General features: G+C 39.4%; 1 protein-coding gene across 1 annotated transcript in view; it reads left to right on the top strand.

Annotated features, from left to right (window-relative positions):
- CAMK4 (calcium/calmodulin dependent protein kinase IV) overlaps positions 1-24,689 on the top strand; it is a 169,699-nt gene that overhangs the window by 87,608 nt on the left and 57,402 nt on the right. Inside the window, exons 3-5 of the mRNA XM_075137891.1 lie at positions 5,092-5,154; positions 5,774-5,856; positions 21,131-21,203. Of these exons, the coding sequence (XP_074993992.1) occupies positions 5,092-5,154; positions 5,774-5,856; positions 21,131-21,203 (219 nt within the window). The remainder of the gene's footprint in view (positions 1-5,091; positions 5,155-5,773; positions 5,857-21,130; positions 21,204-24,689) is intronic.

Raw genomic sequence — 24,689 nt, 5'->3', positions numbered from 1 at the left:
GAGAAAACAAAATCATGGCAAAGTTATAAACAGTAATTAGCAATTGACTCCACAGAATACAGAAGGGGTTAGACTGCACAGCAGTTACTTTAGCTGAGATGAACATAAAAATTGTTTCTTGGAAGCACTTTTAATAGAGTGTGGTGGCAAGCCAATAATGATTTGCAGCATGCTCCCTGTACGTGCAAAGAAATACATGCTCAGAGCCTGACCTGCTGGTTCGATAAAGCAGTCATTGCTCAAATTAGAGGTGTTCATGTTAGTCAATAAGTGGGATATTAAATAAAGATCTGTGCAGAGCTGGGGTGAACAGCCTCCCTAAGGTGGGCAGTGCTATGAAACTTCTTGAGAGACGTTTGCATTGGCTGCTTCACACCACTTGCCTGGGCACAGCATTGTCACCCAACCTGCATGGTGGTCACACCTGGCCAGATATGCCCCTCCACGTCCACAGCGCCCTGGGGAAGGAGAGCAGCAGAGACTGGTCTTGCACGATGAGGAATGTGCTCTGCTTCTTGCTGTTTACTAAGTTTGAGGGGTCTGTACACCTGTTGGCCACCTGTTTTCAGGATGGCGTACCATATTGCAAGGCAGCAGCTGGATTAATCTGTTTACAGTGACAGTTCATTTTATCTTGTTTCATTTAATTCAGATAGAAGTAACACTTTTACCTCTCAGAAGTTTGTAGCATCACTCCACCTCACCATCTCAGGGCATGGAAACATGGAAGAATCTCAGCTTTCATTAAAGATTTTTCCAGCCCTTTCCCTTGTCAAAATAGTCTGAAATTTATAAATCAGAAATAGACTGAGTATAGACCTAGCACTACTTCACTGCATGACCAGTATCAAATTTCAAAGACACAGTGTTTGTAGACACATATCTATAAAATAGATAAATGCCTAATTCTAGAGAAGTGAAGTAACTGAGGAGACAAAATACTAGGAATGATCCGGGAATAATTACCTTTTTAATGTAAATGCTTTAATATAAATTAAGGGGGTGGATAATTTCATTCACCCACGCTTGCAAATGCTGTCCTAACTTCCTGGGCCTTGGTTGTGTGAAATACTCTGTTAATGCTGTTATTCCTATGTCTGTCTGTCTGTAAACAGGACATATGGTTGCAGTTTTGAGTGCATGCAGCATGCTACCATTTATCTAGTGATCTTAGATAACACTGCAAAGCCGTGTGTCCAGCTGCAGTACAGATAGACGTTTCAGTTTCAGTGCACTGGGTTCTTGGACTGCCTCTTGCTCCCAAGTTCAGGTTGCTGGTACAGGTACTTTTTCCAGTTAGATTAAAGCCAGCATGCAGATGCTTACCTGTGCTACAGTCGCAGCTTCTGGTTTGCTTACTAAAGCGTACTGTGGACCACTGCAAGCCACAGCACAAGGCAGGACTATATCACACCTACAAGCAGTTCTTGCAGATTTGCTGCATTTTAGCGCTTCTTGTGGATGTCTCCACAGGTAAGCTGTGGAAGCATATAGATGTGGTTTTTAATAATTACAGGCCATCTAGCAACGTTTTTTTTATTTTTTTGGTCTATGGGCAGTGAAACCTTCATGCCTAGGGTCAGTGGTGAAGAACTGATAAATAACCATTTCAGGATTACCTGGCAAATGACTTCTCAAATTGACGCCAATGTACCGCAGCAGAATGCTGCTTCATAGACCTATCACTGCAAATGCCTCTTGATTGCTTGCAATTTAAAGTTTGCAAACAGAAAATACATCTCAGTAAAATCGCACCAGTGTTAAAATCACCCAACCAGCCATTCACATGACCTGGTACGGAATTAGTGTAAGTTTTCACACAGAGAAGAGTAATCTTTTAAGAAGAAATCAAATTTTACTAATGAAATGTTTGACCAAAAGCATACTCTAGTCATGGATTAGATTAAAAGCAAAGAATAAAGGAAACTTGCACAAGGATAATCACTGAACTAGTGGAACCGGGAAACATCTGAAAGTTAACATTTGATTGTTTTCTCTCTTCACAAGCAGACCGGTTCTGCTGACCTTATTATTCTTGACTGTAGATATACTCACAAAGGTCTCACTGATGCCTCTGTGAGAAATGTTAATTTAAGGAAAGCTCAGATAAATTGTTACATATTGTACTGCATATTTAAATTGCACCCAAAGAGGACGAGACAAAAATAAAGAGTCTTGCAGCCTCATTTTGGTCTGTTATTATATCTACACAAATCAGACCACTGTATTTGATCTAGTCAAACATACTTAATTTGCCCAAATATTGGTGGTAATAGGATATTTTGGTAAAATATCTGAGTTTTAAAATTTGTTACTCTAGCAACATACACTACAAAGTGAAATGCTTGACTGTCATCCTATCAAATAATTTCTGTCAGGAATATAAGTAGTTGAATTGCTGGTACTCCTGCCCAAACTAAAAATAGGCCAAGTTTGGCCCTGATATACATAGGTACATTTTGTTGGAAGGAGCTGAAACAAGGTAAGTGTTGATATAGCTCTATACTTAGTGTAGGAGAAGGTAAGAAAATAAAAGTGATAAAACAGGCTGTCTGTAATAAAATGCCATGACTACATATGCTGCTGCTTTTACTCTGGAACGATTCATATCACTTATACATGCACGCTTCTGTTGTAAGATCTATCCCAATAGCCATTTTCCAGGATGCTTATAAATATGTAACACCCCTAAGTGTTTCTCTGTGGCATATTTGCCATTACCTCTTAGCATCTTCAATTTTTAGGTACCTTTTCCTCATACCACCACCTGAAGAAGTATTATGAAAGTCTACTGTTTTCTGTCAGGTCAGGAACCGGATCACAGAGGGGCTCGCCTATGGTTGCAGAGTAAATGTCTAAGAAAAGACCCGAAACTGGATCTCAATTCATTTTTTCACTTAACTTGTTGCCACCTGCAAGATGAGAGGAGGCCTGTATAGTTTCTCAGTTGTAACTACTCAGTGCCACAAGGAAGCATCTTTAGAGTTTGGACAGCCCCTTCCGTGCTTGTAGCCAGGCATGCATGATGCGCAAACATTTTCAAAACTGCAGAAAACAAACTGTAGGTTGTTCAGTTTGTAGTGGTGCTTTTGGATAAGGTAAATTGCTCAGTCTAAACAGCTCTCCTGGGGAAATGACCATCCATGCGATATTGTACATTAACTTTTCTAATCCTGTCTGAGGTACAAAGCATATGAAAACAGTCCAGGCGTGTATTGCTTTCTGATCAAGAGCCCCTTGCTACCCAGCAGTGAGCTTTGGAGCCCCTGGCTGTGCATTTGCACTCACAAAAGTAACCCAGAGTTGAGTAACAGCAGTGATGCCAAGGAGATGTTGAAATTGAGTAAGACCACAGGCTAGTGCTCATAGCATTTTAGGAAAACTGCACAGGAGACCATTCTTCAAACCTGCTGATCAGTATTTATGTAGCAGGCAAGAGCAAGGAAACACTTGCATTCGGAGTAGAAGGCAATAAAGTTTATAAAGCCTGTGACGGTTACAGAGCTTAAAGGATCCTGTGTTTGATCCCAGAGCAGGTGTTTACCTGTGAAGATTTAGTTATTGACCATGTTCTTTACCTCCAATTAGGTGTTCAGCTAATGGAATATTTCATTCCTCTTTGATTTTTGCTTTCTGCTGCTTCTCACATGCACTGAATGTGTCCAAAGTTGTTTTTTCTTTCTTTCATTTTGCTTTCTGGCAGAGCCACTAGAAGAGGTTAAATGTCAATGAATTTCAAGACATCCCTAAGGGCTCTATTCTCTGCTCATTTATACCACTGTCAGAGTACTGTGGTATTACTAACCTGGAATCATTCCTGATTGACACAAGAGGATAATCAAATTCTGCTTATCGTGTAGTTCTGAATGTGACTGATACTTGGTTTTGTTGTTGCTGGAAAAAATAAAATACTGAGAAGTTCATCTCTTCTTTCGGGTGATAAAAAAAGGGGATCATTTTTAAGCATGTCTCTTTCTCACTAAGAATTTGAAGGTAGTTTTATGTTCCTTTTAAAGGTTTCTGTATTATGACTGTTCATTTCCCATATGATGTGAAAAAACAAAACCAAAACATGTTTGATGAAAAGCCTCCACTAAAAAACCCACATACCCCCCCTCAAAATGTTCTGCTTGACATGATCTGTGTCATCTGTTTGGAAACAGGTAGTGACTGAACTTGCTGACTCTCATTCATTTCGTAACCCCTGAGATGAAAAGTGCTGTAGAAGAAATATGTTTATAATTGTCATCAGTGTAGGATTTCTCTAGGGTTTGTGAGAATATTTGCAAACCAGATAGTTTCTTCATAAATGTATTAATTACCTTACCCACATAAAAGCATGCATAATTTGCTTACGAGCATTTTCCTTTCTTGCTTGCTTAAGCATTCAAGTTCCAGGAGAGCTGCAGTTGTCTTTGCTGAGTGAAATACTCCCTAGGTCTGCATTTCTTGTGAGAAATGACTGATGTCCCCCAACAGGACATGGTTTATGCCTGGATTGTTAAAGACTGCAATTTGAGAAGGGAAGGGCTAATCTTCCCAGAGGTTTAATGAACAGATAGTCTTTTGCATAAATAGACCATTCTGTTAGATATATCTGAAGCAAGTTGAAGTTAAACCTTATACCTTGTCTGTGGGTGGGGGTGTTTGACCTTTGCATCACTTTTTTGTTCTAAGTCTGTGTGCAGAAACCTTTTTCCAGTACAGCTGTTGAACAGTGTGTCAAAAGGAAGCTATTCTGGCATGAACTGAACCAACAGAAGTAGCAATAGATGAGGGCAGGACTTGAATAAAAATAGGAATTTTAGCACCTTTTTCAGATGTCTTTCCTATATTCTACTTCTTGTGTGACTTACATGTACATTTGTAATCATTTTGCTAGATGCAGATGTTTTTCTCTTGTAGTATCTGTCTCGTGTTAAAGGAAAATTACTCCTTACAGTATATTTGACTTGTGGGTCTCACATCAACTTATTCTCCTAGGAGATCTAGAAATGCTGTTCATACATACTTTCTTGTGATGCCTCTAGAAGTTTCTATGGTGGACATAGAAATAATTTTTTCATTTTTTCCCTCTCCGCTTTTATCCAGGTAGACAAGAAAATTGTCCGCACAGAAATTGGAGTTCTTCTTCGCCTTTCACATCCAAACATTGTAAGTTTAGCCTTGTTCTTTCACTCCAGGTTTGTTTCTTTGTTTTTTTTAAATTCTTTCTATTCCTGACAGATTACTGTTGTGGTTTACCTATACAGACTTGGGAGAGTCCTGGATTAAAGCTTTGGGTTCTCCTCATAAGCACGTTAGCAGCTCGTTATGGAAGACTGTTGAATTATACTTGCAATTTAAAATAAATAATTGATGCTCTGACAAAGTTGAGTGAGAAAGAAGTTCTGTAAATGAAAGGGGAAGTTGGTGTTGTCAGTCCTTGGAGGGTGGGGAAGGTCTTACATTCACTTACTCTGAAAGATTGGCAGACAGGTATTGAAAGCAGCTTCCTAAACTCCTGTGTTACATAGAGGTTGCTGAGGTATGAGGAGTATGAAAATAACAAAAAAGAAGTGAATGCAAAGGAGATAAAGCTAGCAAAAAAGAAGGGAGGTGGGAGAGAACACGCACAATAACCTGCTCACCTGCAAGGTAAATGATGCACCAACTTCAGTTGGTACCATCCTCTGCTTTATTGACTGTGGTCTGTTACCTGCTGTTGGCCCTGTGATATGCTCAGCAAGAAGACAAATAAGCAAAATGAATCCTTTTTGTAATCTTTTACCAGATAAAACTGAAGGAGATATTTGAGACCCCTACAGAAATCAGTCTTGTTCTGGAATTGGTCACAGGTGGAGAACTATTTGACAGGTAAGTTAACTGTACACACCTCACTCAGTACCTTCCCCAAGGATGTTACAGTCCAGATTTCTTCTCTGCACATAATCCCTGTGTAAGTGATTACTGGAATTATTTCATCAGCATATAGTTTATTCACATGAATAAATATCTGCAGGAATTGGCTTAAAAATGTGTTTGGAAATGGGATTATCAGGAGATTTTTTTGGAAAGGATATGTGAGTTGAAAATGGAGGAAATTGTCAGTAAATTCTGAAGAGTGCACACTATTGAAGGAAGGTGCTCAGCAGGTACAGAGCATCAGAGTGTGCTAGAGCAGACAAAAGGCAGGAAAAACTAGCAAAATCCCCTTGAGAGGTCATCATAAAATACGGTAGATGGCAATCAGCCTGCCGGGAGGATAGTGTTATGTCAGATAAAAATTTGGTAAGCAGAGTAACAAGAAAGAAATTCTCTTTGGTATTCTTTGTATTTATAAAACCTCTGTTTTTGTTATGAAGGTTCTGCAAGACAGCTGTTAAGTTCTGAAGGTATTGCTCATAAGGCTGCACATGCCTGTGGTGTAGGTGCATATGCATAAGGCGAAATAATTCTGTAATAGTGTTGGGATGATATTTTACTGGTAGGGATTTGGTTTTTTAGAGCAAGAGAAGATATGAAAAACATTTGATACTGGCTTGAGTAAATCAATTAATTCACTGGCATTGGTGATTTCCAACTCATGTAAGGACAGGTTATTTGATCTTCCTTCTTCTGTAATTAAAGTTTAGTATTTTAGAGGACTGTTACACAAATACGCATCAAAGACTCAATCTGAAGTATCTTTGACTTGAGAAAACAAAAGCATACTTTTTTTTTGTACAATGGTCATAGCTACAACCTTGAGATGAACTATTTCTGAATAACAACAAAAGCAACTCCTCCTGTAACATCTTTAGTTCTATAGAAGGAAGGTGCATACTGTCTCAATACTCAGCCAAAGCAATCAGGAGAAATGTGCTGCAAATTAAACCTCCAGCAAGCACCCAGTCCTGAGCTGGAGAGGACCCTGTGCAAGATGCCTTACCTTTCACATAGCCCTTTATATATCCACGTGGTTTCAGATTGGGTGGTTTTCAGGAAGGGTGAATACTCTGCAGATGTCCTTGATGAGAAGAGTTTGCAAAGGGAAAAAACATATATGCCAGTGAGATGGATGGTTCCTGAGAAGCAGCCATCTGTGTGGTAGAAGAACTGAAGACAAAAGACTCCATGGGATCCAGGATGGGGAACTGCATTATTTGATGGAACTAGGATTTAATATTACAATATTTTCAACATTCTGTAATCTGTTGTCAGAATCTGTAGTCAGCAGTGATTATGGGATTTGAGCTCTCAGATTGATCTTTCCCCAAATTATACGCTTAATCCAGTAGTTTGGCTAGGACGAGCTGTCTGGCATTGCCTGATGAGAAGCAAAGCCATTTAGTCACTTACTAGAATTGCGATGCCCCCTTGTGATGCTACGAATGAGCACTAATAATATGGAGGTCTTCTGAATTCAGCGTCCTCCTTTTCTCCGTATACAACAGAACTGGAAACTTTGGCAATACAGTCCTCTCTGATGTGTGATTTGGGAAAAAAACAACCAGTAAAACAAAAAACATAAAAAGCTATTTTCAGCTGTTAGCCTAGCAATAGGAGTATTACTTCACTCTTCAACCTTAAAGCAAAAATAATTTAATAGAAATATGCAGCCAAGATGTTTTGCACTAGTCACATCAGTTAAGTATTAGCTGTCCCTGTCCTCTCTTTTGGCTGGGCTGAAGGATTAACACTTGCATTGTGCTATACAATGGCTGCCCTCTGAGTTTTAGTGAGGGTAAACTTCACTTTCTGCCTTAGCGCAGGCTTCCCCTCTCATGCTTAATCTTTTCAATCCATACATCTTTTTACCACGCATGAAGGAAATGTCCTGACTCACAGAGAGGCCTTGTGCACTCTTTCCCCTGTGCTTGCATGACTCCTGTCCCGGGAGAAAGCAAAACGACCCTGGAAAATCTCCTGCAGGGCAGCGGGGTTGTGTCAGATGTGGAGGGAGAGCTGTGACCCTGTCTTGAAATCCACCCTATGGTTGTCCTCAAGGCAAGACTCTGTGCAGAGAGCATGTGGGCAAGCAGGACCCTGACGTGGCCAGGGACCACCCCAAGGGTTTGGAGGACCTTATGTGCTTGGTGCACAGCTACGTGACTTTGTAAACCACTGTCCATACACTGGCAGCAAAGCAACTTCTGTACTCTGGAGGAGTTACTCTTATGCCTCTTTCAAATTAGCTGTCAGCAAATGATACAAATAGATCTATTACACAAACGCATCTGCTCTCCTTACTGTAAACATCTTCATTGCTGTTACTGTTACTGCTAATTCTGGTAATATGCTGGTACTTTTTATATCAACGGTTTCATTGCTCTAGTTTTCTGCCATCCCAGATGTCCATTCTTCTTTTGAATAGTATTTGAGCTGCAGATGAGTAAGTTCTTTCACGTACACATTCCCCTTGTCAGGATGAAGATGATTTTATAAATACCCAAGATCCGATTAGTTTTCTAGAATCCTGTTAGCATTGTTGATGTGCTGCTGGTTTCGTGCCACTCTAACATAAAAGTTCTGGGTAATACAATTATTCACTTCCTTAACCATACTTAATATTTCTGTCAAATCATCCACGTTGTTGCTAAAATGAGCTTTGACAATTTTTCAGTTGTGTTACCCAAAAGGAGATAAATTCAAACAAAAGTATCAGTTACACATCTGGGTTAATACAGCGGAAATCGGGTTGGTTTTGGTTGTATTTTTAAAACGAAATCTGCTTCCCATACTTCATAAATCATGTAGTAGGTCATATCCTGACATATAATATTCCACCATCCCAAACACAAGAAATATAACTCTGCACAAACTTGGAGAGGTTTGTGTAAATTAGAATATTTATTGCCAACTTGCATGATGGTTTTTGCCAACCCAGTAAGTGAGCGGTGACAAAGAGCTTTTGAAGTAAGACAAACCAATGAACGCACTGACCAAGACAAAGAGAAAACTGCAGTAGGTCTACATTAACTGTTATTCTAATTCTTTCCGGTTGCCGCGTCTCCAGCCCAGTACTGGCACATACGACTTTGACATTTGCTTGGCCGTCCCCTTTCATTCCTGCATGTTTAAAACAGACATGCATGGTTGAAGTGCATTTAAACCAGCAGTGTTTTGACAGAGTCCCGAGGGACGACCCTCCGGTGTGGCTGTGCGTGTCCCAGCAGCGGCGTGCCCAACAGCAGGCAGCCGTGTTTCTCACGCTGCCACGATACCGAGGGCAGGCTGCCATCACAGTGGTCCTCACCAGGGCAGGAGCTAGCTGACAAACAAAAACCCCAAATCAGCACAGCTGTTCAAATGCATGGCAGAGTGATCGCTCTAACATTTGAACAGTCTTTAAAGGACCCTGTTTCCACGACACTTGTGGATAGGAAATTTCAGGACAGGGAGCAAAGTGGCAGGCAAAGGTCAATTTTCATGCCTCTCTCGCATCTTCCTTCTCACCTCGTCTTCTTATGAAGAGTGTTGCAGAGTCATAGTTCAGACCATAGACATATCTTTTACGTGAGAAGTTTGAGTGATGGAAAGACATGACGAAATTTGTTTTTATTAGGTTTTAGGATGACATCATATTGCGCAGACAAAATAAAGTTATAAACCTTATATGGGTACTTTTAAAAGGCAGATTTATAATCAGAAAGCTTCTCTCCATTTCAGCTCTTCTCCATTTAACAGGAGAAAGCGAGAGGCAGAGTTGATGGAATTAACCCTCTAGGTGCTCTCAGATAGATGGGACTAAATTTGAGCTCAAATAAATGGAACCAAACATTTTAATATAAATTGAAGATCACAGTGGAAAAAAGAGTTTAAATGCAGTGAACCGTAAGGGAATGTAGAATGAATTGACACTGCAAAAATAGATGTAGTTTTCCTGGAAAAAAAATAGACTCATTTCATTTATATAGGCAAATTGTTTGTCAAACTAATTGCTTTTTTAACACATTTTTATTAATAAACAGTAAACCTTAGACTGTTCAAAGATTTGGTTAGATAAGTAGCCAGTGGCCTCATTTTATTGTGTTAAACCCTTTGATTATTGCCTCTTCCATTTTCTTCATAGTTCTTCCCTTTTAGAATAATGATGATTCTTCTTAAGCTTGGTTCAGTTATATTTTTCTCTTGCCTCTTCCTTTTGCCCTCTGTCCCTTCACTGTTCTTTACTTAAATGTAATTTCTTGGTACTGTTAACTTTGACTTTCTTTTCTATCGCACGGTATATTTCATCAGATTCTTGGTCACTTTGTTGATCTGGCTTTGCTTTGACAATTAACCTCTTTATTTTTACAGGCAGTAATAGATCTTGCAGCACAGTAAGTCTGGTATCTGTCTTTTATGGGCTAACTTTTTTTGAAGTTGGTCTTTTACATTCAGATTTTATTCATATCTGTTGCCTTTAGGCTGAATCACCAATGTATCACTTTTCCAAATATAAATTTCAGCAAAAAACACCAACTCTACTTTGATCTCATTTTAATCAGAATACCTGCAGTTTGATAAGAGTAGTTTTTGTTAGAGTCTTTCTTTTTTCAACTTCAAATGATAATGTCAATCCGTACATTCTCCTTGTCTGTACTTTGGCATCTGGACCACAAACTCTTCTGTTTCTTCCTTCATCTTATTAAGTGCACTAAACATTGTCTAAAAATACTGCTTATGGCTGGCAGTCTCTCGACTTGCTTCCATTTCAGATTTCATATAATTTCCGCTGAAATACAGATTCAAGCTGATACTATCTTCTTTTATGGAGTGTACATTAACAAAAATATTAATTACTTGTTCTAAAGAACTTGCCTTTTTAAGAGATGTGGGAATGATTACCTCTTATGGACAAAATTTCCTGAAGCCTTCCCAGGCTTCAGGCACACACCTTCATGTTTCTGCCTATGGAAATTGGAATTGCTAAGGGACATCAAAAAGAGTCAAGGAATTAATCAGTCACTAAAGTGGGGGTCTCTTATAATCTAGTGGCAAAGTAGCATCTTTTATTTGTTTCTGAGCTCTGTCTCATTATGTGGTGGCAGTCTGTCTTCTGAACAGGGGTCAGAGCAGTCCTCTGGACTCTCTATTTCACATGAGCAAGTTACAGACCCCTCACTCAGGACTGGCCAAAAAAAAAGAGGTCTGGCTTGACTACCAACTATGCCCTATTCTCTGAAATCAGAAGACAACACACAAATTAGCTCTGGTAAGAGTGCTCCTTGATGTCATAATAGCTCATTTAGTGTCTCTTGATTTCAGCTGCAGTAATGATAAAGCCCAGTAATTTAAGAATAAAGAAGCGTGCGTTAATGCTCATTTGTAGCCATTCCAATGTAATTTGATATTTCCTTCCTGTAGAGAATTGTAATAATGCCTTTACACTTTTTTGTGGTCAGCATCTCGTTTTCTGTCACTGGACAGAATTACGCTAAGTCAGTCAGTATCTACTGACTACAATATTCTCTTCAAGATGAGAGATATAAATGATTTTTTGTAAATGTTTGTGCATAGGATACTACTTATGGTGTGGTCAAGGTATGCACTTACAATTAGGTGAAACACCAGATGCCAGAGGAAACACACTTGCAGCTTTATAAATGACTAAATGACTCAAGCAATGATGATGGTGCAATTATAATACTGGCTGGCTTCCTGCCACTCTGTAAATGTGAACTGATGTGACATTAAATTGCCTGGTTCTTAACTTCACTGTGGAATGCTTTTCACTTAAAACACCTTCATTTAAAATGTCCTCTTGCCTTTTGTTGTTATTGCTCAAGATAACTTTGCAGGAATTGTTAGCATGAGTATGTCCTAGTTGGGACCAGTCTGTATGTTGCTAGCCTGCTCTTGGAACTGGGCACACCTTTTGGAGGTAGGACACATTAGTGCCGGTGAAGCTCTTCAGTTTGTTAGGTATTTTTAATACCGATACTTCTTGTGATTAGAGCATCTCTGACATATGTATTCTTGGTTTTCTGCCACAGCCTCACTGCTGTGTAGACATACATGGTCTGGATGCCAGACAAACGAGGAGAGATACACCTGTTAAATTAAACAGGAAGCTGATTGAGCCTTAGCCGATTTGCTCAATTATTAACAAATTTAGCTTTCATATTTGTTTGAAATGCAGAGAGGTTTTAACAGCTCTGTGCAGGTGACAAGTTGAGGTATATATACCTACATATATGTATACGGGAAGTCTCTTACTGATCCAAGAGCTAATGATGTGTCTTCTATGCCTTGACTCAACATCTTTCCTGAAATTATGAAATCGCTTAGGATGTGAGTGCTTTGTACATTTTGTTTCTCGTTGCTTTTTCTATGTACATTATGACAAGAGTATAAACGGAAACCAAAATATTTTAGGAAGAAGTACAGTTATCCTAAATATTCAGACCACCAAAATGCTTGTCCTAAATGATAATTAAGTTGATTTTTTTATGAAAGCCTGAAAAGCAAATCCTTTTCAGTTAGTGTACTTCTGAGTTCAACGTTGAACTTCAGTCGCTGGAGTAAGGAATGTATCACACATCCATGCACTGCAAGAGGTGCCAAGGCCACCAAAGGAGGACTGGAACAGGTGAACCTGAAATAATCCTGAACTGAATAATGATAATGTGAATACTCCTGCGAATTGTGACATGGAGGGATATAGGCACAATGTATGTTATGCAAGCAGTGCCCAGTTTCAGAATTTGATGGCCATTTGTTTCTCTCTTACTGGGAAGTAAGCCATGTGCCAGAGTGAGCTCTGGGGCAATGTGTTTAAAACGTCATGGCAGCTACAGCTGTGCTGGTTTGGCATGGAGGGCTGGAGTGGGCAGGTTGTTCACCTGAGCTCAGGCAGTATACTTCAACCATCCTTCGGGGTCCAGGGTTTTGGGTTTTGTTTCTTAAACACTTCTGTAATCTTCTTATGTAGGCTATTCTAGTGGCTCTCCAGCCTGGTAATTAGATTCTGCCTCAATATTAGGAAAAACTTTCTTTCTGCAAATTTGGCCAAAATCTGTTTGCCTTGTCCCCAGTAGTAGAGAGAAGGCGATTACCTCCTTCTTTATAGCAAACTCTCACGCAGTGGAGGACTGTGGAAGACTATATATTTGCAGTCCCTGCAATCTTTCAACCCTGGTCATGTTTTCTATGTCTCAATTACTGTCCGTTGAACCTTCTCACATTTCCACGTCTTTCTTATAGTGTGGTGACTTAGCTAGACAAGAAATCCAATGGAAGCCTCAGAGGTTCTTGGCAGGTCGGCTTCATCAGTGCCTTCAGTGCTGCTCTTTCCCCGCCCCGCCAGGCCATTGCCTCCTTTGAAAGCTGGCAGTGACCCTTCCCTTTGCCCCATCCCTGTTGCTCACCAAACAGGAGCTGTGAAATGCTGAAATAACTCAGTTTGTTGCATTGCCTCACACAGTCAGTAACACAGAAACTTTTGTTTGAGAGAGAAGTTTGAGCTGCTAGTTTATGAGCATTGTGGTTTCACAACCTCTAGAATAAAAGATTATTACTTTTAAAAATGTATACTGAAATTAAGCTTCTGAAAGATGAACCTGTCTTTTTGAAAATGATGGGCACTGAACTGTTTTTACTGATTTCACTGCAGACACCGGGGTGATTGCTACTTTTGAAGGTGTGGCCATTTATTTAGTCTTCCCCAGGCTTTTAATGCATAATTCTTGATATTCCTACAAGATTTTTATAGTTCTGTGGGTGCTATAGAGATACTGAGTAGGAAGTAGAAAGAAAGTTAAAGAGGGGAAAACAAACCCTAGTATGAGATATAAGAAATATGCAGTCTTTCTCTAAATTCTCCTACATGCCACATTTATCAGAAAGTGCCTCTTACCTAATAACGATGGAGGGAAAATAGTTTTCCTGAATGACTGCAATGCTGCATTTCATTTCTAAACAAGGTATGAAGAAAAATGTTTCACTTGTTTGACTTTGAGTCAGATCCAAACCTAGTTCTGTATTTCCCATTATCGTTCTTCAGATCATGGGCAGACAGTTTGAGTCATTAGCAACAGTAACAGCTAGTCTGCACTGAATTATGAAAATGGTTGTAAAATAAGGGAGAATCAGAGCTCCTTTTCTTATATTTATTACTCTTCAATGCTGTAGTATGGAAAATACATAAATATTTAGAGAGAAACCTCTCTTTTTAACTAAACAAATGCATCAAAGCAATAAGGAATTGGAATCACTTCTGTACAGGTATGAGCCCATAGATCTGTGAATGACTCATTGAGAAAGTGTTCCTTGTGGAAATCTTTTTGCTGTTGAATAGAGTGATGTCATTTTCTTCTCCTGTTTCAACTAATTTTCAGTCTCACTTCACCTTGTAGAAATTTTTTTATTTCATTTTAATGAAATATAAGAATTTACATAAGAATTAAGTGAATACGTACAGAAAAAATCTCCATGACAACCAAAGAATTTTAGATAAGTGAACATTTATTATATAGAACCAAATATTTTAAAAAATTCTTAGCACATACTGACATTGGAACAGATGTTGTATTTATATAGGCCCATGTCTTGCCTGAGGCTGTACATGATGTAATAGAATGCGGCCCACAGGTGAGATGTGATACAAGAGTTTTGGATAAAAGCCAGCTAGAAGCAGAATGAAAATGACCCTAAAAACAGTGACAGCTTTTTCTGTGATATATGTATTTCTATAATGCGGTTTATATATATATATATATAAAAATATTGTGATATTTATAAAGAATGATCTAAAAAGCAAATACAGACATAGCATGAAGAAAGAAAGAGAAGTAATGTTGGGAACTGATAAAGTAATAATACATTTTACTGTTTTGGATGGCTAAATTGATTTAGCAGGCTTTTTGCAAGCTACATTATGTGTTTCTAGATTCACCTAATACCGAAATGCAACCAACTCCACACTGGAGAGAAATAGTATTTGTAGTAGCAATATTAAATATGGCTAAATATTGCAAATTTTAGAGTAACTGTTTAGGTTGATTAGCATAAAACTAGGTGCACTTACCAATCTGAGGTAAGGGAAGCAAGAAACAGGCTTTGCCTGCTCAGATTTCAGGCAAGGCTGGAGGATGGGTAGGGTGGCCTGCGCAGGAGGGAAGCAGGGAAGTAAAGCTAAGAATAGGACAACTAGTCAATTTAGGGTGTGGGGGAGGAAAAAGTAAGTTTGTTAAAGTGGGTAAGATTTCAAATTTTCTTGATCACAAGGAGTCATGAGAACAGCTTGCGTTTAAAATTGCAGGAATAGTCGTTGCACTGGATTCCCATACCCAAGAAAAACAAAAGAGAAAGAGACTTTGCTGTCAGAGTCAGGGAGCTGGTAAAGTACCCATTTCTTGTACCGTTTGGTTCCTCTTTTCTGTTACTTCTTGCACCCCCTGGCGTCCTCAATTACACGTTTCAGGAGTTGTTACAGTGCAAGGCTTGCAGTGGCTCTGCAGGCTGCGCTGCCAGGGAAGGATGTGCAGCCCTTCCCCACTCTTAGCAAGAGGTCTCACTGCCAAGGCAGCAGCCGGTGCTGACCAAGAATTTAAGGTATTGGCAGTCTTGCATGAAGAGGTGTGTGCCATTGGTGACTATCCCAGTCTACCATCCTCTGACATTGGATGAGTCCTCCGCTTGTTCAAAGCAGGTTGCTGGGTATTTTTGACTCCTCTTTTACCACTGCAGCTGTGCAAACAGCTGTTTCTCTTGCTGGATTTGGAAAGATCTGTCCCTCTGTTTTGTTACTCATTGAAAAATCAAACCCAAAGCCTAGTTCTTTCCTTCTGTGGTGAAAGGTTCACTTGTTTGTTTTTGTAGGAGTTGATTGATTGTTTCCACTTGTTGCCTAACATGCTTGCCATTAATCCGCAGATACATCTATTCCAGTCAACCACAAAAATTGTGTATCGATATACTTTTAATACTGCTCTGAAAATTGATTCTAAAATGACATGTCGGGATTCCCCATCTCTTTCCTCATTGATTTTCAGATCAAATGTGTTTAATTTAGCAGGACGGTGCTCTTCCTTTTATTTTTTTCCTACCAGTAATAAAGTTTCTGCAGAGCAAACGTGGCCACTACCTACCTCCCTTCACTGTGATATACTATTGCTTTCAGTGACTTCATACAGATGTGATGAATTAAAGCATAGTACCAAGTCCTAAGAAGAATGTCCCAAAAGGAGTAAAATCCAGTGCATGGTTTTCCCAAATTATACTGCAGGCTGCAGAATTATGGTGAACGCTGGTAAGAATTTATGCTTCTGCTGATGTAGATTCTGATGAAGATGTGCATAATGGAAACATTATAAGCAGCATAGGGAATGTTGCACTGCTGTGGTAGAGTGGCACAGTGGAGGCTACACTGAAAACCGTCAGTGCAAAACTAAAGGATTTATATCGCCATAAAACTTGCAGTACTCAGAAGGAACAGAAATGCTAGAAAGGCTGGATGGAAGCTGGCAAGCATTATGCAAATTATTAAACACTTGAATGCCTACGTGTGCTTGACGATCACGTGGAAGTTGCCCAATTTCAACTACCTGCTGTGTATAAGAGAGCGTGGATCACAAGAAACACATTATACCATTTCCACAGGCTTGCTGGGTGGTGTGACGCTAAGGGTGGTTTTCCTCACGTTACCTGGCAGCACAAGGCTTTTCCACCTCTGAGCTCCATCAGCAGCTGAGAGGGCGTTCTCCTTGCTTTGGTGGGGCGGCCGTGGGCTCTGGGTCGGGGGCTGCAGCGGGGTGGGCTTTGCCAGGTGAGCGGACCCTGCAGGCAGGCAGGGGTGCGCCGCGGCACCACGGGGAGCGGGGCTGTTCCCAAGGGGCATCTCCATCTCTGGCCGTAGTGGGAAGGAGGAGCGAGGAAGGGCCTGTGGGAAATACATCCCAGCTCCTCTTTGTAGAAGGAGGCGGATTTGTCTCAAATATGTTCACACGTGCTTGGAAAGCCAAGATTAAATCAGGTGGTGTTTCAGGAGACGTGTAGCTTGGTGTCTGTCCGTACGTGCTCTGTTGGATGTGTGTCTGGCCGTGTACAAGTGTAAACAACTGAGCCAGCATATTTCAAGAAATCTGTACATGCAAGCATGAAAAAGTGATTCTACACAAATGTGATTAGAATATGAATCGTTTATTTCATCAGCATTGCATTTTTGCTTGTTCTAGAATGTCATCTTCAATTTGAAGCGCTGTCTTGAATTTCCTGCATGTTTGCAACACCAAATTCAGTGTTTTTCCAAGGTTTTTTTTTCTTTGACTTTAAGCATTTCTGTATCCCTTCTTCTGGATTCCCTGCTGTCTTCCTCCCAGTTTTTCTCTCCAGCACTCTTTTGGCCTACCTGGCTCTTTCATTTGCATATCAAAGACAGTATTTAATTAGTTCCTTATTGTTACTGTTCCTGTCTTTCTGCCTCTCAACAAAGATTTAATCTTTCTTCGTTCACGCTTTTCTTAAAGATCATTCTGTAAACTGGGTATAAATAATTCTTTTTGCTTCCATAATAACAAAATAAGACATTTGTGCCAGTTCCTTCTCGTTAAGGAAAAAAGGGCAATGAGTCATTGTTAATCTGCAGACTGAAATTGAAAAATCCTTGTAAAGAAGCTTCATTGGTCTCAGGTAGGAGTGTTGTTATAATAAAGCAAGCTGGCACACTTACCATTTGTCTTATGTAAACTATCGCAGGGAGGATGCAAAAAATAGATATGCAAATGATTCCCCAGCATTATTACAGGACCTAAACTACAGGATAATCTTTTTTCAGTATTATTCCTTACTGCCTAATAGCCAGGTTTTAGCTTTAAAGCAGAGTGCCCTTAGAAATAAATTTTCATCTTTAGCAAGAAGTATGTCTTTTTTAATTTATTGCTGTTACAGGAGATTAGGTTTTCAACTTGCTAGATTATTATTAATTATTAGGTTTGTATTCTCAATAAGTCTAGATTCTAAACTTCTGAAAAACTAGAAAGTTAACTGCACTGACATAAGCTGAAATTGGCTTGCCAGTGCATGTCATTTACATGTAACATCAGTGGATAAGTCATGTGTATTGCACAATAATTCTACAATTGGTTATTATTGCTCTCCTGAAATATGGGCCCACACTTTGTTACATTTATTTACTGTAAAGTGTAAATTCACAATGGCTTCATCTTCAGTGTCTATGTGCTGCTTCTGTTATGTGTTTAATGTAAATAATGAGAGCAGTATCCTATCCATACCAACATATAGTTGTCAAAGTCAGGGTGGTCTTCTACATGCTGTGATCAGGAGGGCAGTCTTGAGCATCTCTTTGATGTCTCTTGTTTCCAGAGGTCAGGTAATTGGTGGTTTTCTTTCCTGCATTGGTTGGGCATTGACAGGAAGCTAAGAACCTCATCTTTTCTTTGATTTTTAGTGGAGGAAAAGAGAAAGAAGTTGGCTGCATTTAAGAGATGTCTTCTGGGCTTTTTTACCCATGTTTATCTGTTTGAAAAAGAAAGGATACAACAAATACTGGGATACCATACTGTAAAATTAGCCATTTGTTGGATGAAGGGAGAAATGTATATTGAATTGTAACTGTTGCTGCGTATTTCTCTGATCTTAGTCACGTATGTTGGAAAATCAGACAATTTCAAATCCTGTTGAAACCTTAAAACCTTCTGCCTTATGCGTTTCTGAGGTCAGGTGCACAAGGTCATTCTGCAGCTGTTGGGCACGAGGCATGGGCAGGGTGGCCTGTTCACAGGGGACATATGCCTGAGCGATGGTGGAATTAAACCTGGTGCACTCCTAGCAGCTCAGCCTGTGTGAAGCACTTCCCCAGCAGCAGCCCCGCAATGCCTGTCTTTTTCCTGTGGTGCATTGTGGAATGTATTCCAAAATCTACAGCAGTTTGTAAGCAGAGGATCAAACTAGCACAGGAGACTTCTTGGTTTTACTACCTTGTGACCAAATTTGAAATTTTGTTATGATCTCCCGTGCCCTACTAAAGATTGTAAGCTTAACAGAATGATTATGTGAATGCCTTTAATATGTGGAATCCTGTAAAACAAGGACAGTGTTTTAACATGGTGCTTGTGCCATGGGGGGAGGAGCAAGTTAGCACCCAAAATACCAGCAGGGAAGGGGGAAGATGGGATGGGGGCGAGGTCTGTATTCTCAGAAATGCTTAAGGATGGTAAAGACAGGAACTTGCTGGCTGACACTAAATACTTCATTTGAATTAAAAATGAGGAGGAAGCCAAACCAGTATATTTGGGGGAACAAAGATCCAAGCAAGAGGGTCACTGGGACTCAGGTCTCACCATGTAATCTACCAGAGGAGGATAATTCAGCCTGAAATAGCAGAGGAAGATTCTTACTTTCAAGCATAATGTAGCATTTTATTGTGTAATTTATGATTTTTTGTAACCTCTTTCCTAAACTTGAGGCTAAAAGCCTAATATAATGTCCCATTGAGTAAACTTTGCTTTGTTTTACCCTTGTGGTGGTAAGGTCAAGTAAAGCTCTCCCTGATGGTTTAAACAGATGACCAAAGCAGGGGAAGGGCTGGAGGTACAAAAATGCAAAGGAGGTAAAGCAGTGCATATGGGATAGTAGCTGAAGGGCTACCAGAAAAAAAAACCTTCTAGAAATAAGGCCAAATAATTATGCAGCCAAGAAATCATGGTGAAATAGAACTCCTGCTTGAGAGGCATTGCTTGCTATTACTGATGCCACATGAATAGACTTAGTTATCTGTGAACACAATGAGTATTAAGGTAAAGTAATTGCAGCTGGTTAGGAATATCCCTGTATAGACTATTTTCTGCAGTGCCATGCTTGTTACATCTCCCTCTGGTGGATTATCATTTTTGTATTTTTTCTTATTGCACTTAATCTTCTAATAAGTATGTACATTAGTCAACACCTTTTCTGTCAGCTTTTGTAAAGCTGTAAGGAGTTGCATTGAAGGTAGCTCAATATGAGTGTGGTATTTTGGAGAAGATAAAAAGATACTGGAAAACAGGGGAAGTGGGGAGAAAGGAGTATACCCTTCTTGCCACAAGCAGAGTTTCTGGACCCCAAAGGGAGAAGGTCTTTCCAGTGACTTTTGACTTCAGACGTTACAGGCTTCTTGCTCTTCTTCTTCCTGGGAATTTTAGGACATTGTTTTGTAAAACGGGTTTGTGTGCTTGCAGGAGATCATTTTATAAAATGTATAATGGGCACCACAGGTTCTGTTTCTAGACAACATCTGTCTACGTTTTCTTGGGCTTTGAAAAATGAATATGGTAAAAAATCAAAACTTCAGGTCAAGGATCTGACCTTTATGGTAACTCTCTGAGGGAAAATTATTGTAGTTCACAAATACTGTATGTAGTTAGATACAATAATAAAAAGCCTGTTAGGTTTCTTAAATGGAGCATTAGTATGTGTTAATTATAGATCCCTCTTTTATTAACTTCTTATATGTCATTGTGCAAATCTTTATCTTCTGCTGACTCTGTTTAACTGAACTATGCATTTATATAATGTTTCATTCTGTAATGGCAGTTCTTGGAGAACATGTGATGCAAATCCTGAGTCAGGCCCCTGTGCCACTGCTGGTGTTCTTCTAAAAGAGTTGCAGTAGCACAGCTGGGCTTTGGGAGGCCAACCCAGAAGTCTGCATTAACCCTTACTGCCATTTCTGTGCAGGATAGCACACAACATATTGAAATACAACACTTCAGAACATTACCTTAACACAGAAAAGTATTTTCTTTCTTAATGTTTTTATCATGGTAAGGTTCCAGGGAGATAACATTATTAAAGAAGAAAGCTTTTATTTAATAACTAACTAAATAAATAAGGGGGGCAGGGGGAAGCTTAAGTTAAATATAAAAGTGAAAAAGCAGTTCCTAAAGGATACCTAGCTTTATCTGAGAGTAATTCAGACTCCCTAAATTTTAGAAAATTCCAAAACCTTTCAACTGATTGTGTATATATTATGAGCTTCTTACCTAGTTCATATTTTATTTCCAGTTTTTCATTTAACTGGGAATCAAAGGTAACCTAAATTGCAAAACCGTTGTTTTCTATTCTTTAGGGGGCATTCCAGAGCCCTGGTCATATTTAAGTTTGATTGTTTTCTAGCTCATTTTTCAAAAGAAGCTTTTACCTTAATACATAATCCTGAACATGATTTCTCTTGTTGCTTTTTCTGTAGGATTGTGGAAAAGGGTTACTACAGTGAACGAGATGCTGCTGATGCTGTTAAACAAATCCTGGAGGCGGTTGCTGTGAGTATTACCTAGCATCATACGCTCAGCACCTAATCTTTCACCTATAATGGCTCAATAAATACTTATATGTGAAAGAAGCAGAGTTCACTGGAGACAGTCCACACAAGTTCCCTCCTATAATTAATTTTGTATTGATTTTTTTTAAGGTAGTGGCATATTAAAGGGCAAGAAGTGACTTTGGATGGCAGACAGCAATACATTTAATGCTCTAAGTCATCCGTTACAGTGAAGTGTATGCTCTGTCCAATCTCAAAAATCTGTGGAGTTCAGCAGTGGTTGTTTTAGCCCTAAAAGTAATTCGAAATCACTGGCACTTGTGTAGTCTCTCATTCATTTTTTGCAGAGTATGTCACAGTAATTCATCTGGAACCTTAAACAAAAGAAAATTCGTTACTTTTCCTCTCAACTTAAAAGGGTAGTAGATGGGCCGGGCATGTTAGCTGATGTGAAGAGGTACAAGAATTTGAGTCAGATAGTCCTGCAGAATATTGCCATGAAAATAGTTACGCTTCATTTGCAGTTGTTGCCTGAAGGTGACCCATCACAGTTTTTGCCACTATGCAGCAGCATTTATACAAACAAGGCTCATTGCAAGGAAGTATGGAGTGTCTACTGGGGAAGTAGATAGTGTAGGTTACAACATATCTAACCAAAAATCAATTCTCACTGCTCTTCAAATTGCACGTATATACACAGAATGACAGTAATATTGACAGAGATCAGAATAAAGTTTGGTGCCACTAGTTTGTGCAGTTCCTAATATACCTTCTTCCTCTATATTTTGTGTAGTTTTCAAACATTTGAATTTTTGTACAACTATTTCACATTCTATCGCTTAGAGAAAGGTATAAAGATTTTTGAGACAAGAAGATGAAGGCGTCTAGTGGGTACATACAGTATTTGTGTACATTATCCATACTTCTTAGTCACTTGCAGCTCTTCCATCTGATTTCACACCAGATGTTCACCAAACCAGCAACCAGATGCTGGGAAAGTGCTTAAGAAATTAATTTGTCAAACATCTAGTCTATACGCTAGCACTGATCACTTCCAGTGCAGAAGAGAGGGGACATGTTGGACAAGAAAAAAAGGTCCAGTTGGGAACACTCAGAGCATTTCAGACGGATAGTAATATAGCGGCAATTTTACTTCGTGAAACTAAGATGTTAGCAAGGCCTAAGGAGAGAGAGATGCTAAAGATTTTGCCTTCTGCTGTGCCTGGTAGTCTGACTTCAGAGTCAGCAGGAGATATTTTGGATTTTATCCAGTGGCACTGTGTGGTTGTCTGCAGCAGATGTTTGGGGTGAAGCAGCCAGGTAGCAGAAAGATTACAAAGATCTTTGAGCAGACACAAGTGCTCAGAGGTGTGCAAATAGTGCAGATGGGACGCAACTGACTTTGGGTGTATTTCCAGACCGTCAGACTTTTCAAACAAAAAACGACTTGTTGATCACAGTTGTGAAAAAAGAGAGGTCAGCCTGAAGGGCTCTTTTGAAGGATGGTAGTGGTGAGGCAGGATCTGTACAGATAATCCACAGAGATGTAGTGTCGGAAGAGCTGCCCTCAGGATAGCACTGGTGGTGATGATTGACCTCTATGGAAGGTACCTAGAGGTGAGGAAAAGTTAATAAATAAACAGCAGTAATGCAGTTATTCAGAAGGAACAGACCAACTTGGGCATGTTTACCTGGGATGCCAACGAAATACCCCATTGTGAAAAACTCCTATAAATCATAGTTTGGTATTATTTGTAAGTCTAAATACGAACACTAGCTAAGATGTGAGAACTAGTGTTTACTGCGTAACCAAACATACTGCAAGACCATCGTGTTCACTTCATGCTACTTTCTGAACGATCTGATGCTTACTGAGTCACTCTCATCCAACATAATCTAAATGATGTATTTAAGTTTAGCACACAGCATAATGCATTTGTATAAACTTCTTAAAATTGGGTCAGATTATTATTTTATGACCAATTTTTTCTTCCAGTGGAAGTGCCCTAGTTAAGATGGTTCTACATTATTTATCATTCTTTTTGCGAAAATGATGATTAAGTTTTGCTGAAAGATGTTTCAGAAGGTGTTTCAGCTCTTTATTTTAAAAGCCAGGAACCAGATGAAGATCTTCAGCTTCTATGAATTATATAATAGTTTGGTTGAAATCAATGGAACAGTGATGTACGAAAGCTAAAAGACTGGCCTTTATATGAGCATGCGATAATTTGGATTTTTATAGATCCTTGTACTAGATCCCCAGCTGGGATGGACTGCATTGACTTTTGCTCTTACAGCTGACATTGCACATCTAAGCCAAAGCTGGAAAGCTTTGGAAGTGGCAGTTCCCAACTTTGGGATCTTTGTAGCCCAGCTGAAGTACTGTGGTAGATTGGGGCTGTAAACTTGACAGAATGGCATTTGTGAGCAGAACGGGAGTTATTGTTAGAAACTGGAAAATACTGCTGCAGCAGAGTAATCTTTCCAGAATAAAGAGGAAATATATCCATAGACCATTGTTAAAACCAAATAATTGTACAATCCCTTCAATAGACCGTGCCAACGAATACCCTCCTGGCACCAGGTAGGTATTTTGACCTCTGCAATTTTTAGAAATTGCTCTTAGCAAGAGAAGCATTTAGCCTTCCCTTTGCTGAACTCTCTTGAACTAGTCTATCTACTTGTTTTATAAATCCCTTGTTAAGGGCTGTTACTGTAGTAATGAATCTGTCGTCACAGTGGATCATTGACATGAGGAGGTATTATGTCTTCATTCAGCAAAGGTTTTTTTGAGACACTTCTAAAGGATTTAATCAAAAGTATAAGGTGGGATTTTAAAAGCACCTAAGTATTTTTGTTCAATTCCTTTTGAAATTGTTAAACCAAATGGACTAATACTCTTAAAAAAAAAAAAAAGAATCCCATAAAGCTTCTAGGTAAATCTCTTTCTGGTAATATCTGAGTACCTGTAAGCCTAGCTCTAACTGGCTTACCAAGAATTAAGCAAGCAGTCAGAGTAGCACACAGAAAATGAATCTTAATCTTCCAGGTCACAAACCAGCATAAATATATCCAACATCTGTCCTCCCAAGAACAGAGAAAATAACAAAACCAGTGTAGTTTTGAAGACCATCACATCCATTTTGCGCTTTTCCATGATTTTTCTCTCTGCTGCTTACCTCTGATCCAGTGTTCCCAGTCCGTGACTGTATTTGCCCTTAGTGGGAACAAACTACCTTTTTTTCTCTCTTCTGCACCTTCGCCTTTTCCATTATTCTTCCGCTGTTCTTCAAGCTGGGAGATAGCTTGATTCATAAGATAAAAGGCTTGTGCAAAACTAGGGCAAACCAGCATTCATCTTTTAGCTCTTTTGCTGCGCTATTCAGAACAGGTTTTGTTGCTACCCAACGTCTCAGAACAGGGTGAATTTCATTCCTGAGAGAAGATGCATTTAAGGACAGTCTCTTTTGGCACATCATTGTCCTTT

This window comes from Calonectris borealis, chromosome Z (assembly GCF_964195595.1).
Source record: "Calonectris borealis chromosome Z, bCalBor7.hap1.2, whole genome shotgun sequence".
In the NCBI taxonomy this organism is placed as follows: Eukaryota; Metazoa; Chordata; class Aves; order Procellariiformes; family Procellariidae; genus Calonectris; species Calonectris borealis.
The sequence above is the reverse complement of the archived record's forward strand: the minus strand, read 5'-3'. Positions and strand labels throughout refer to the sequence as shown.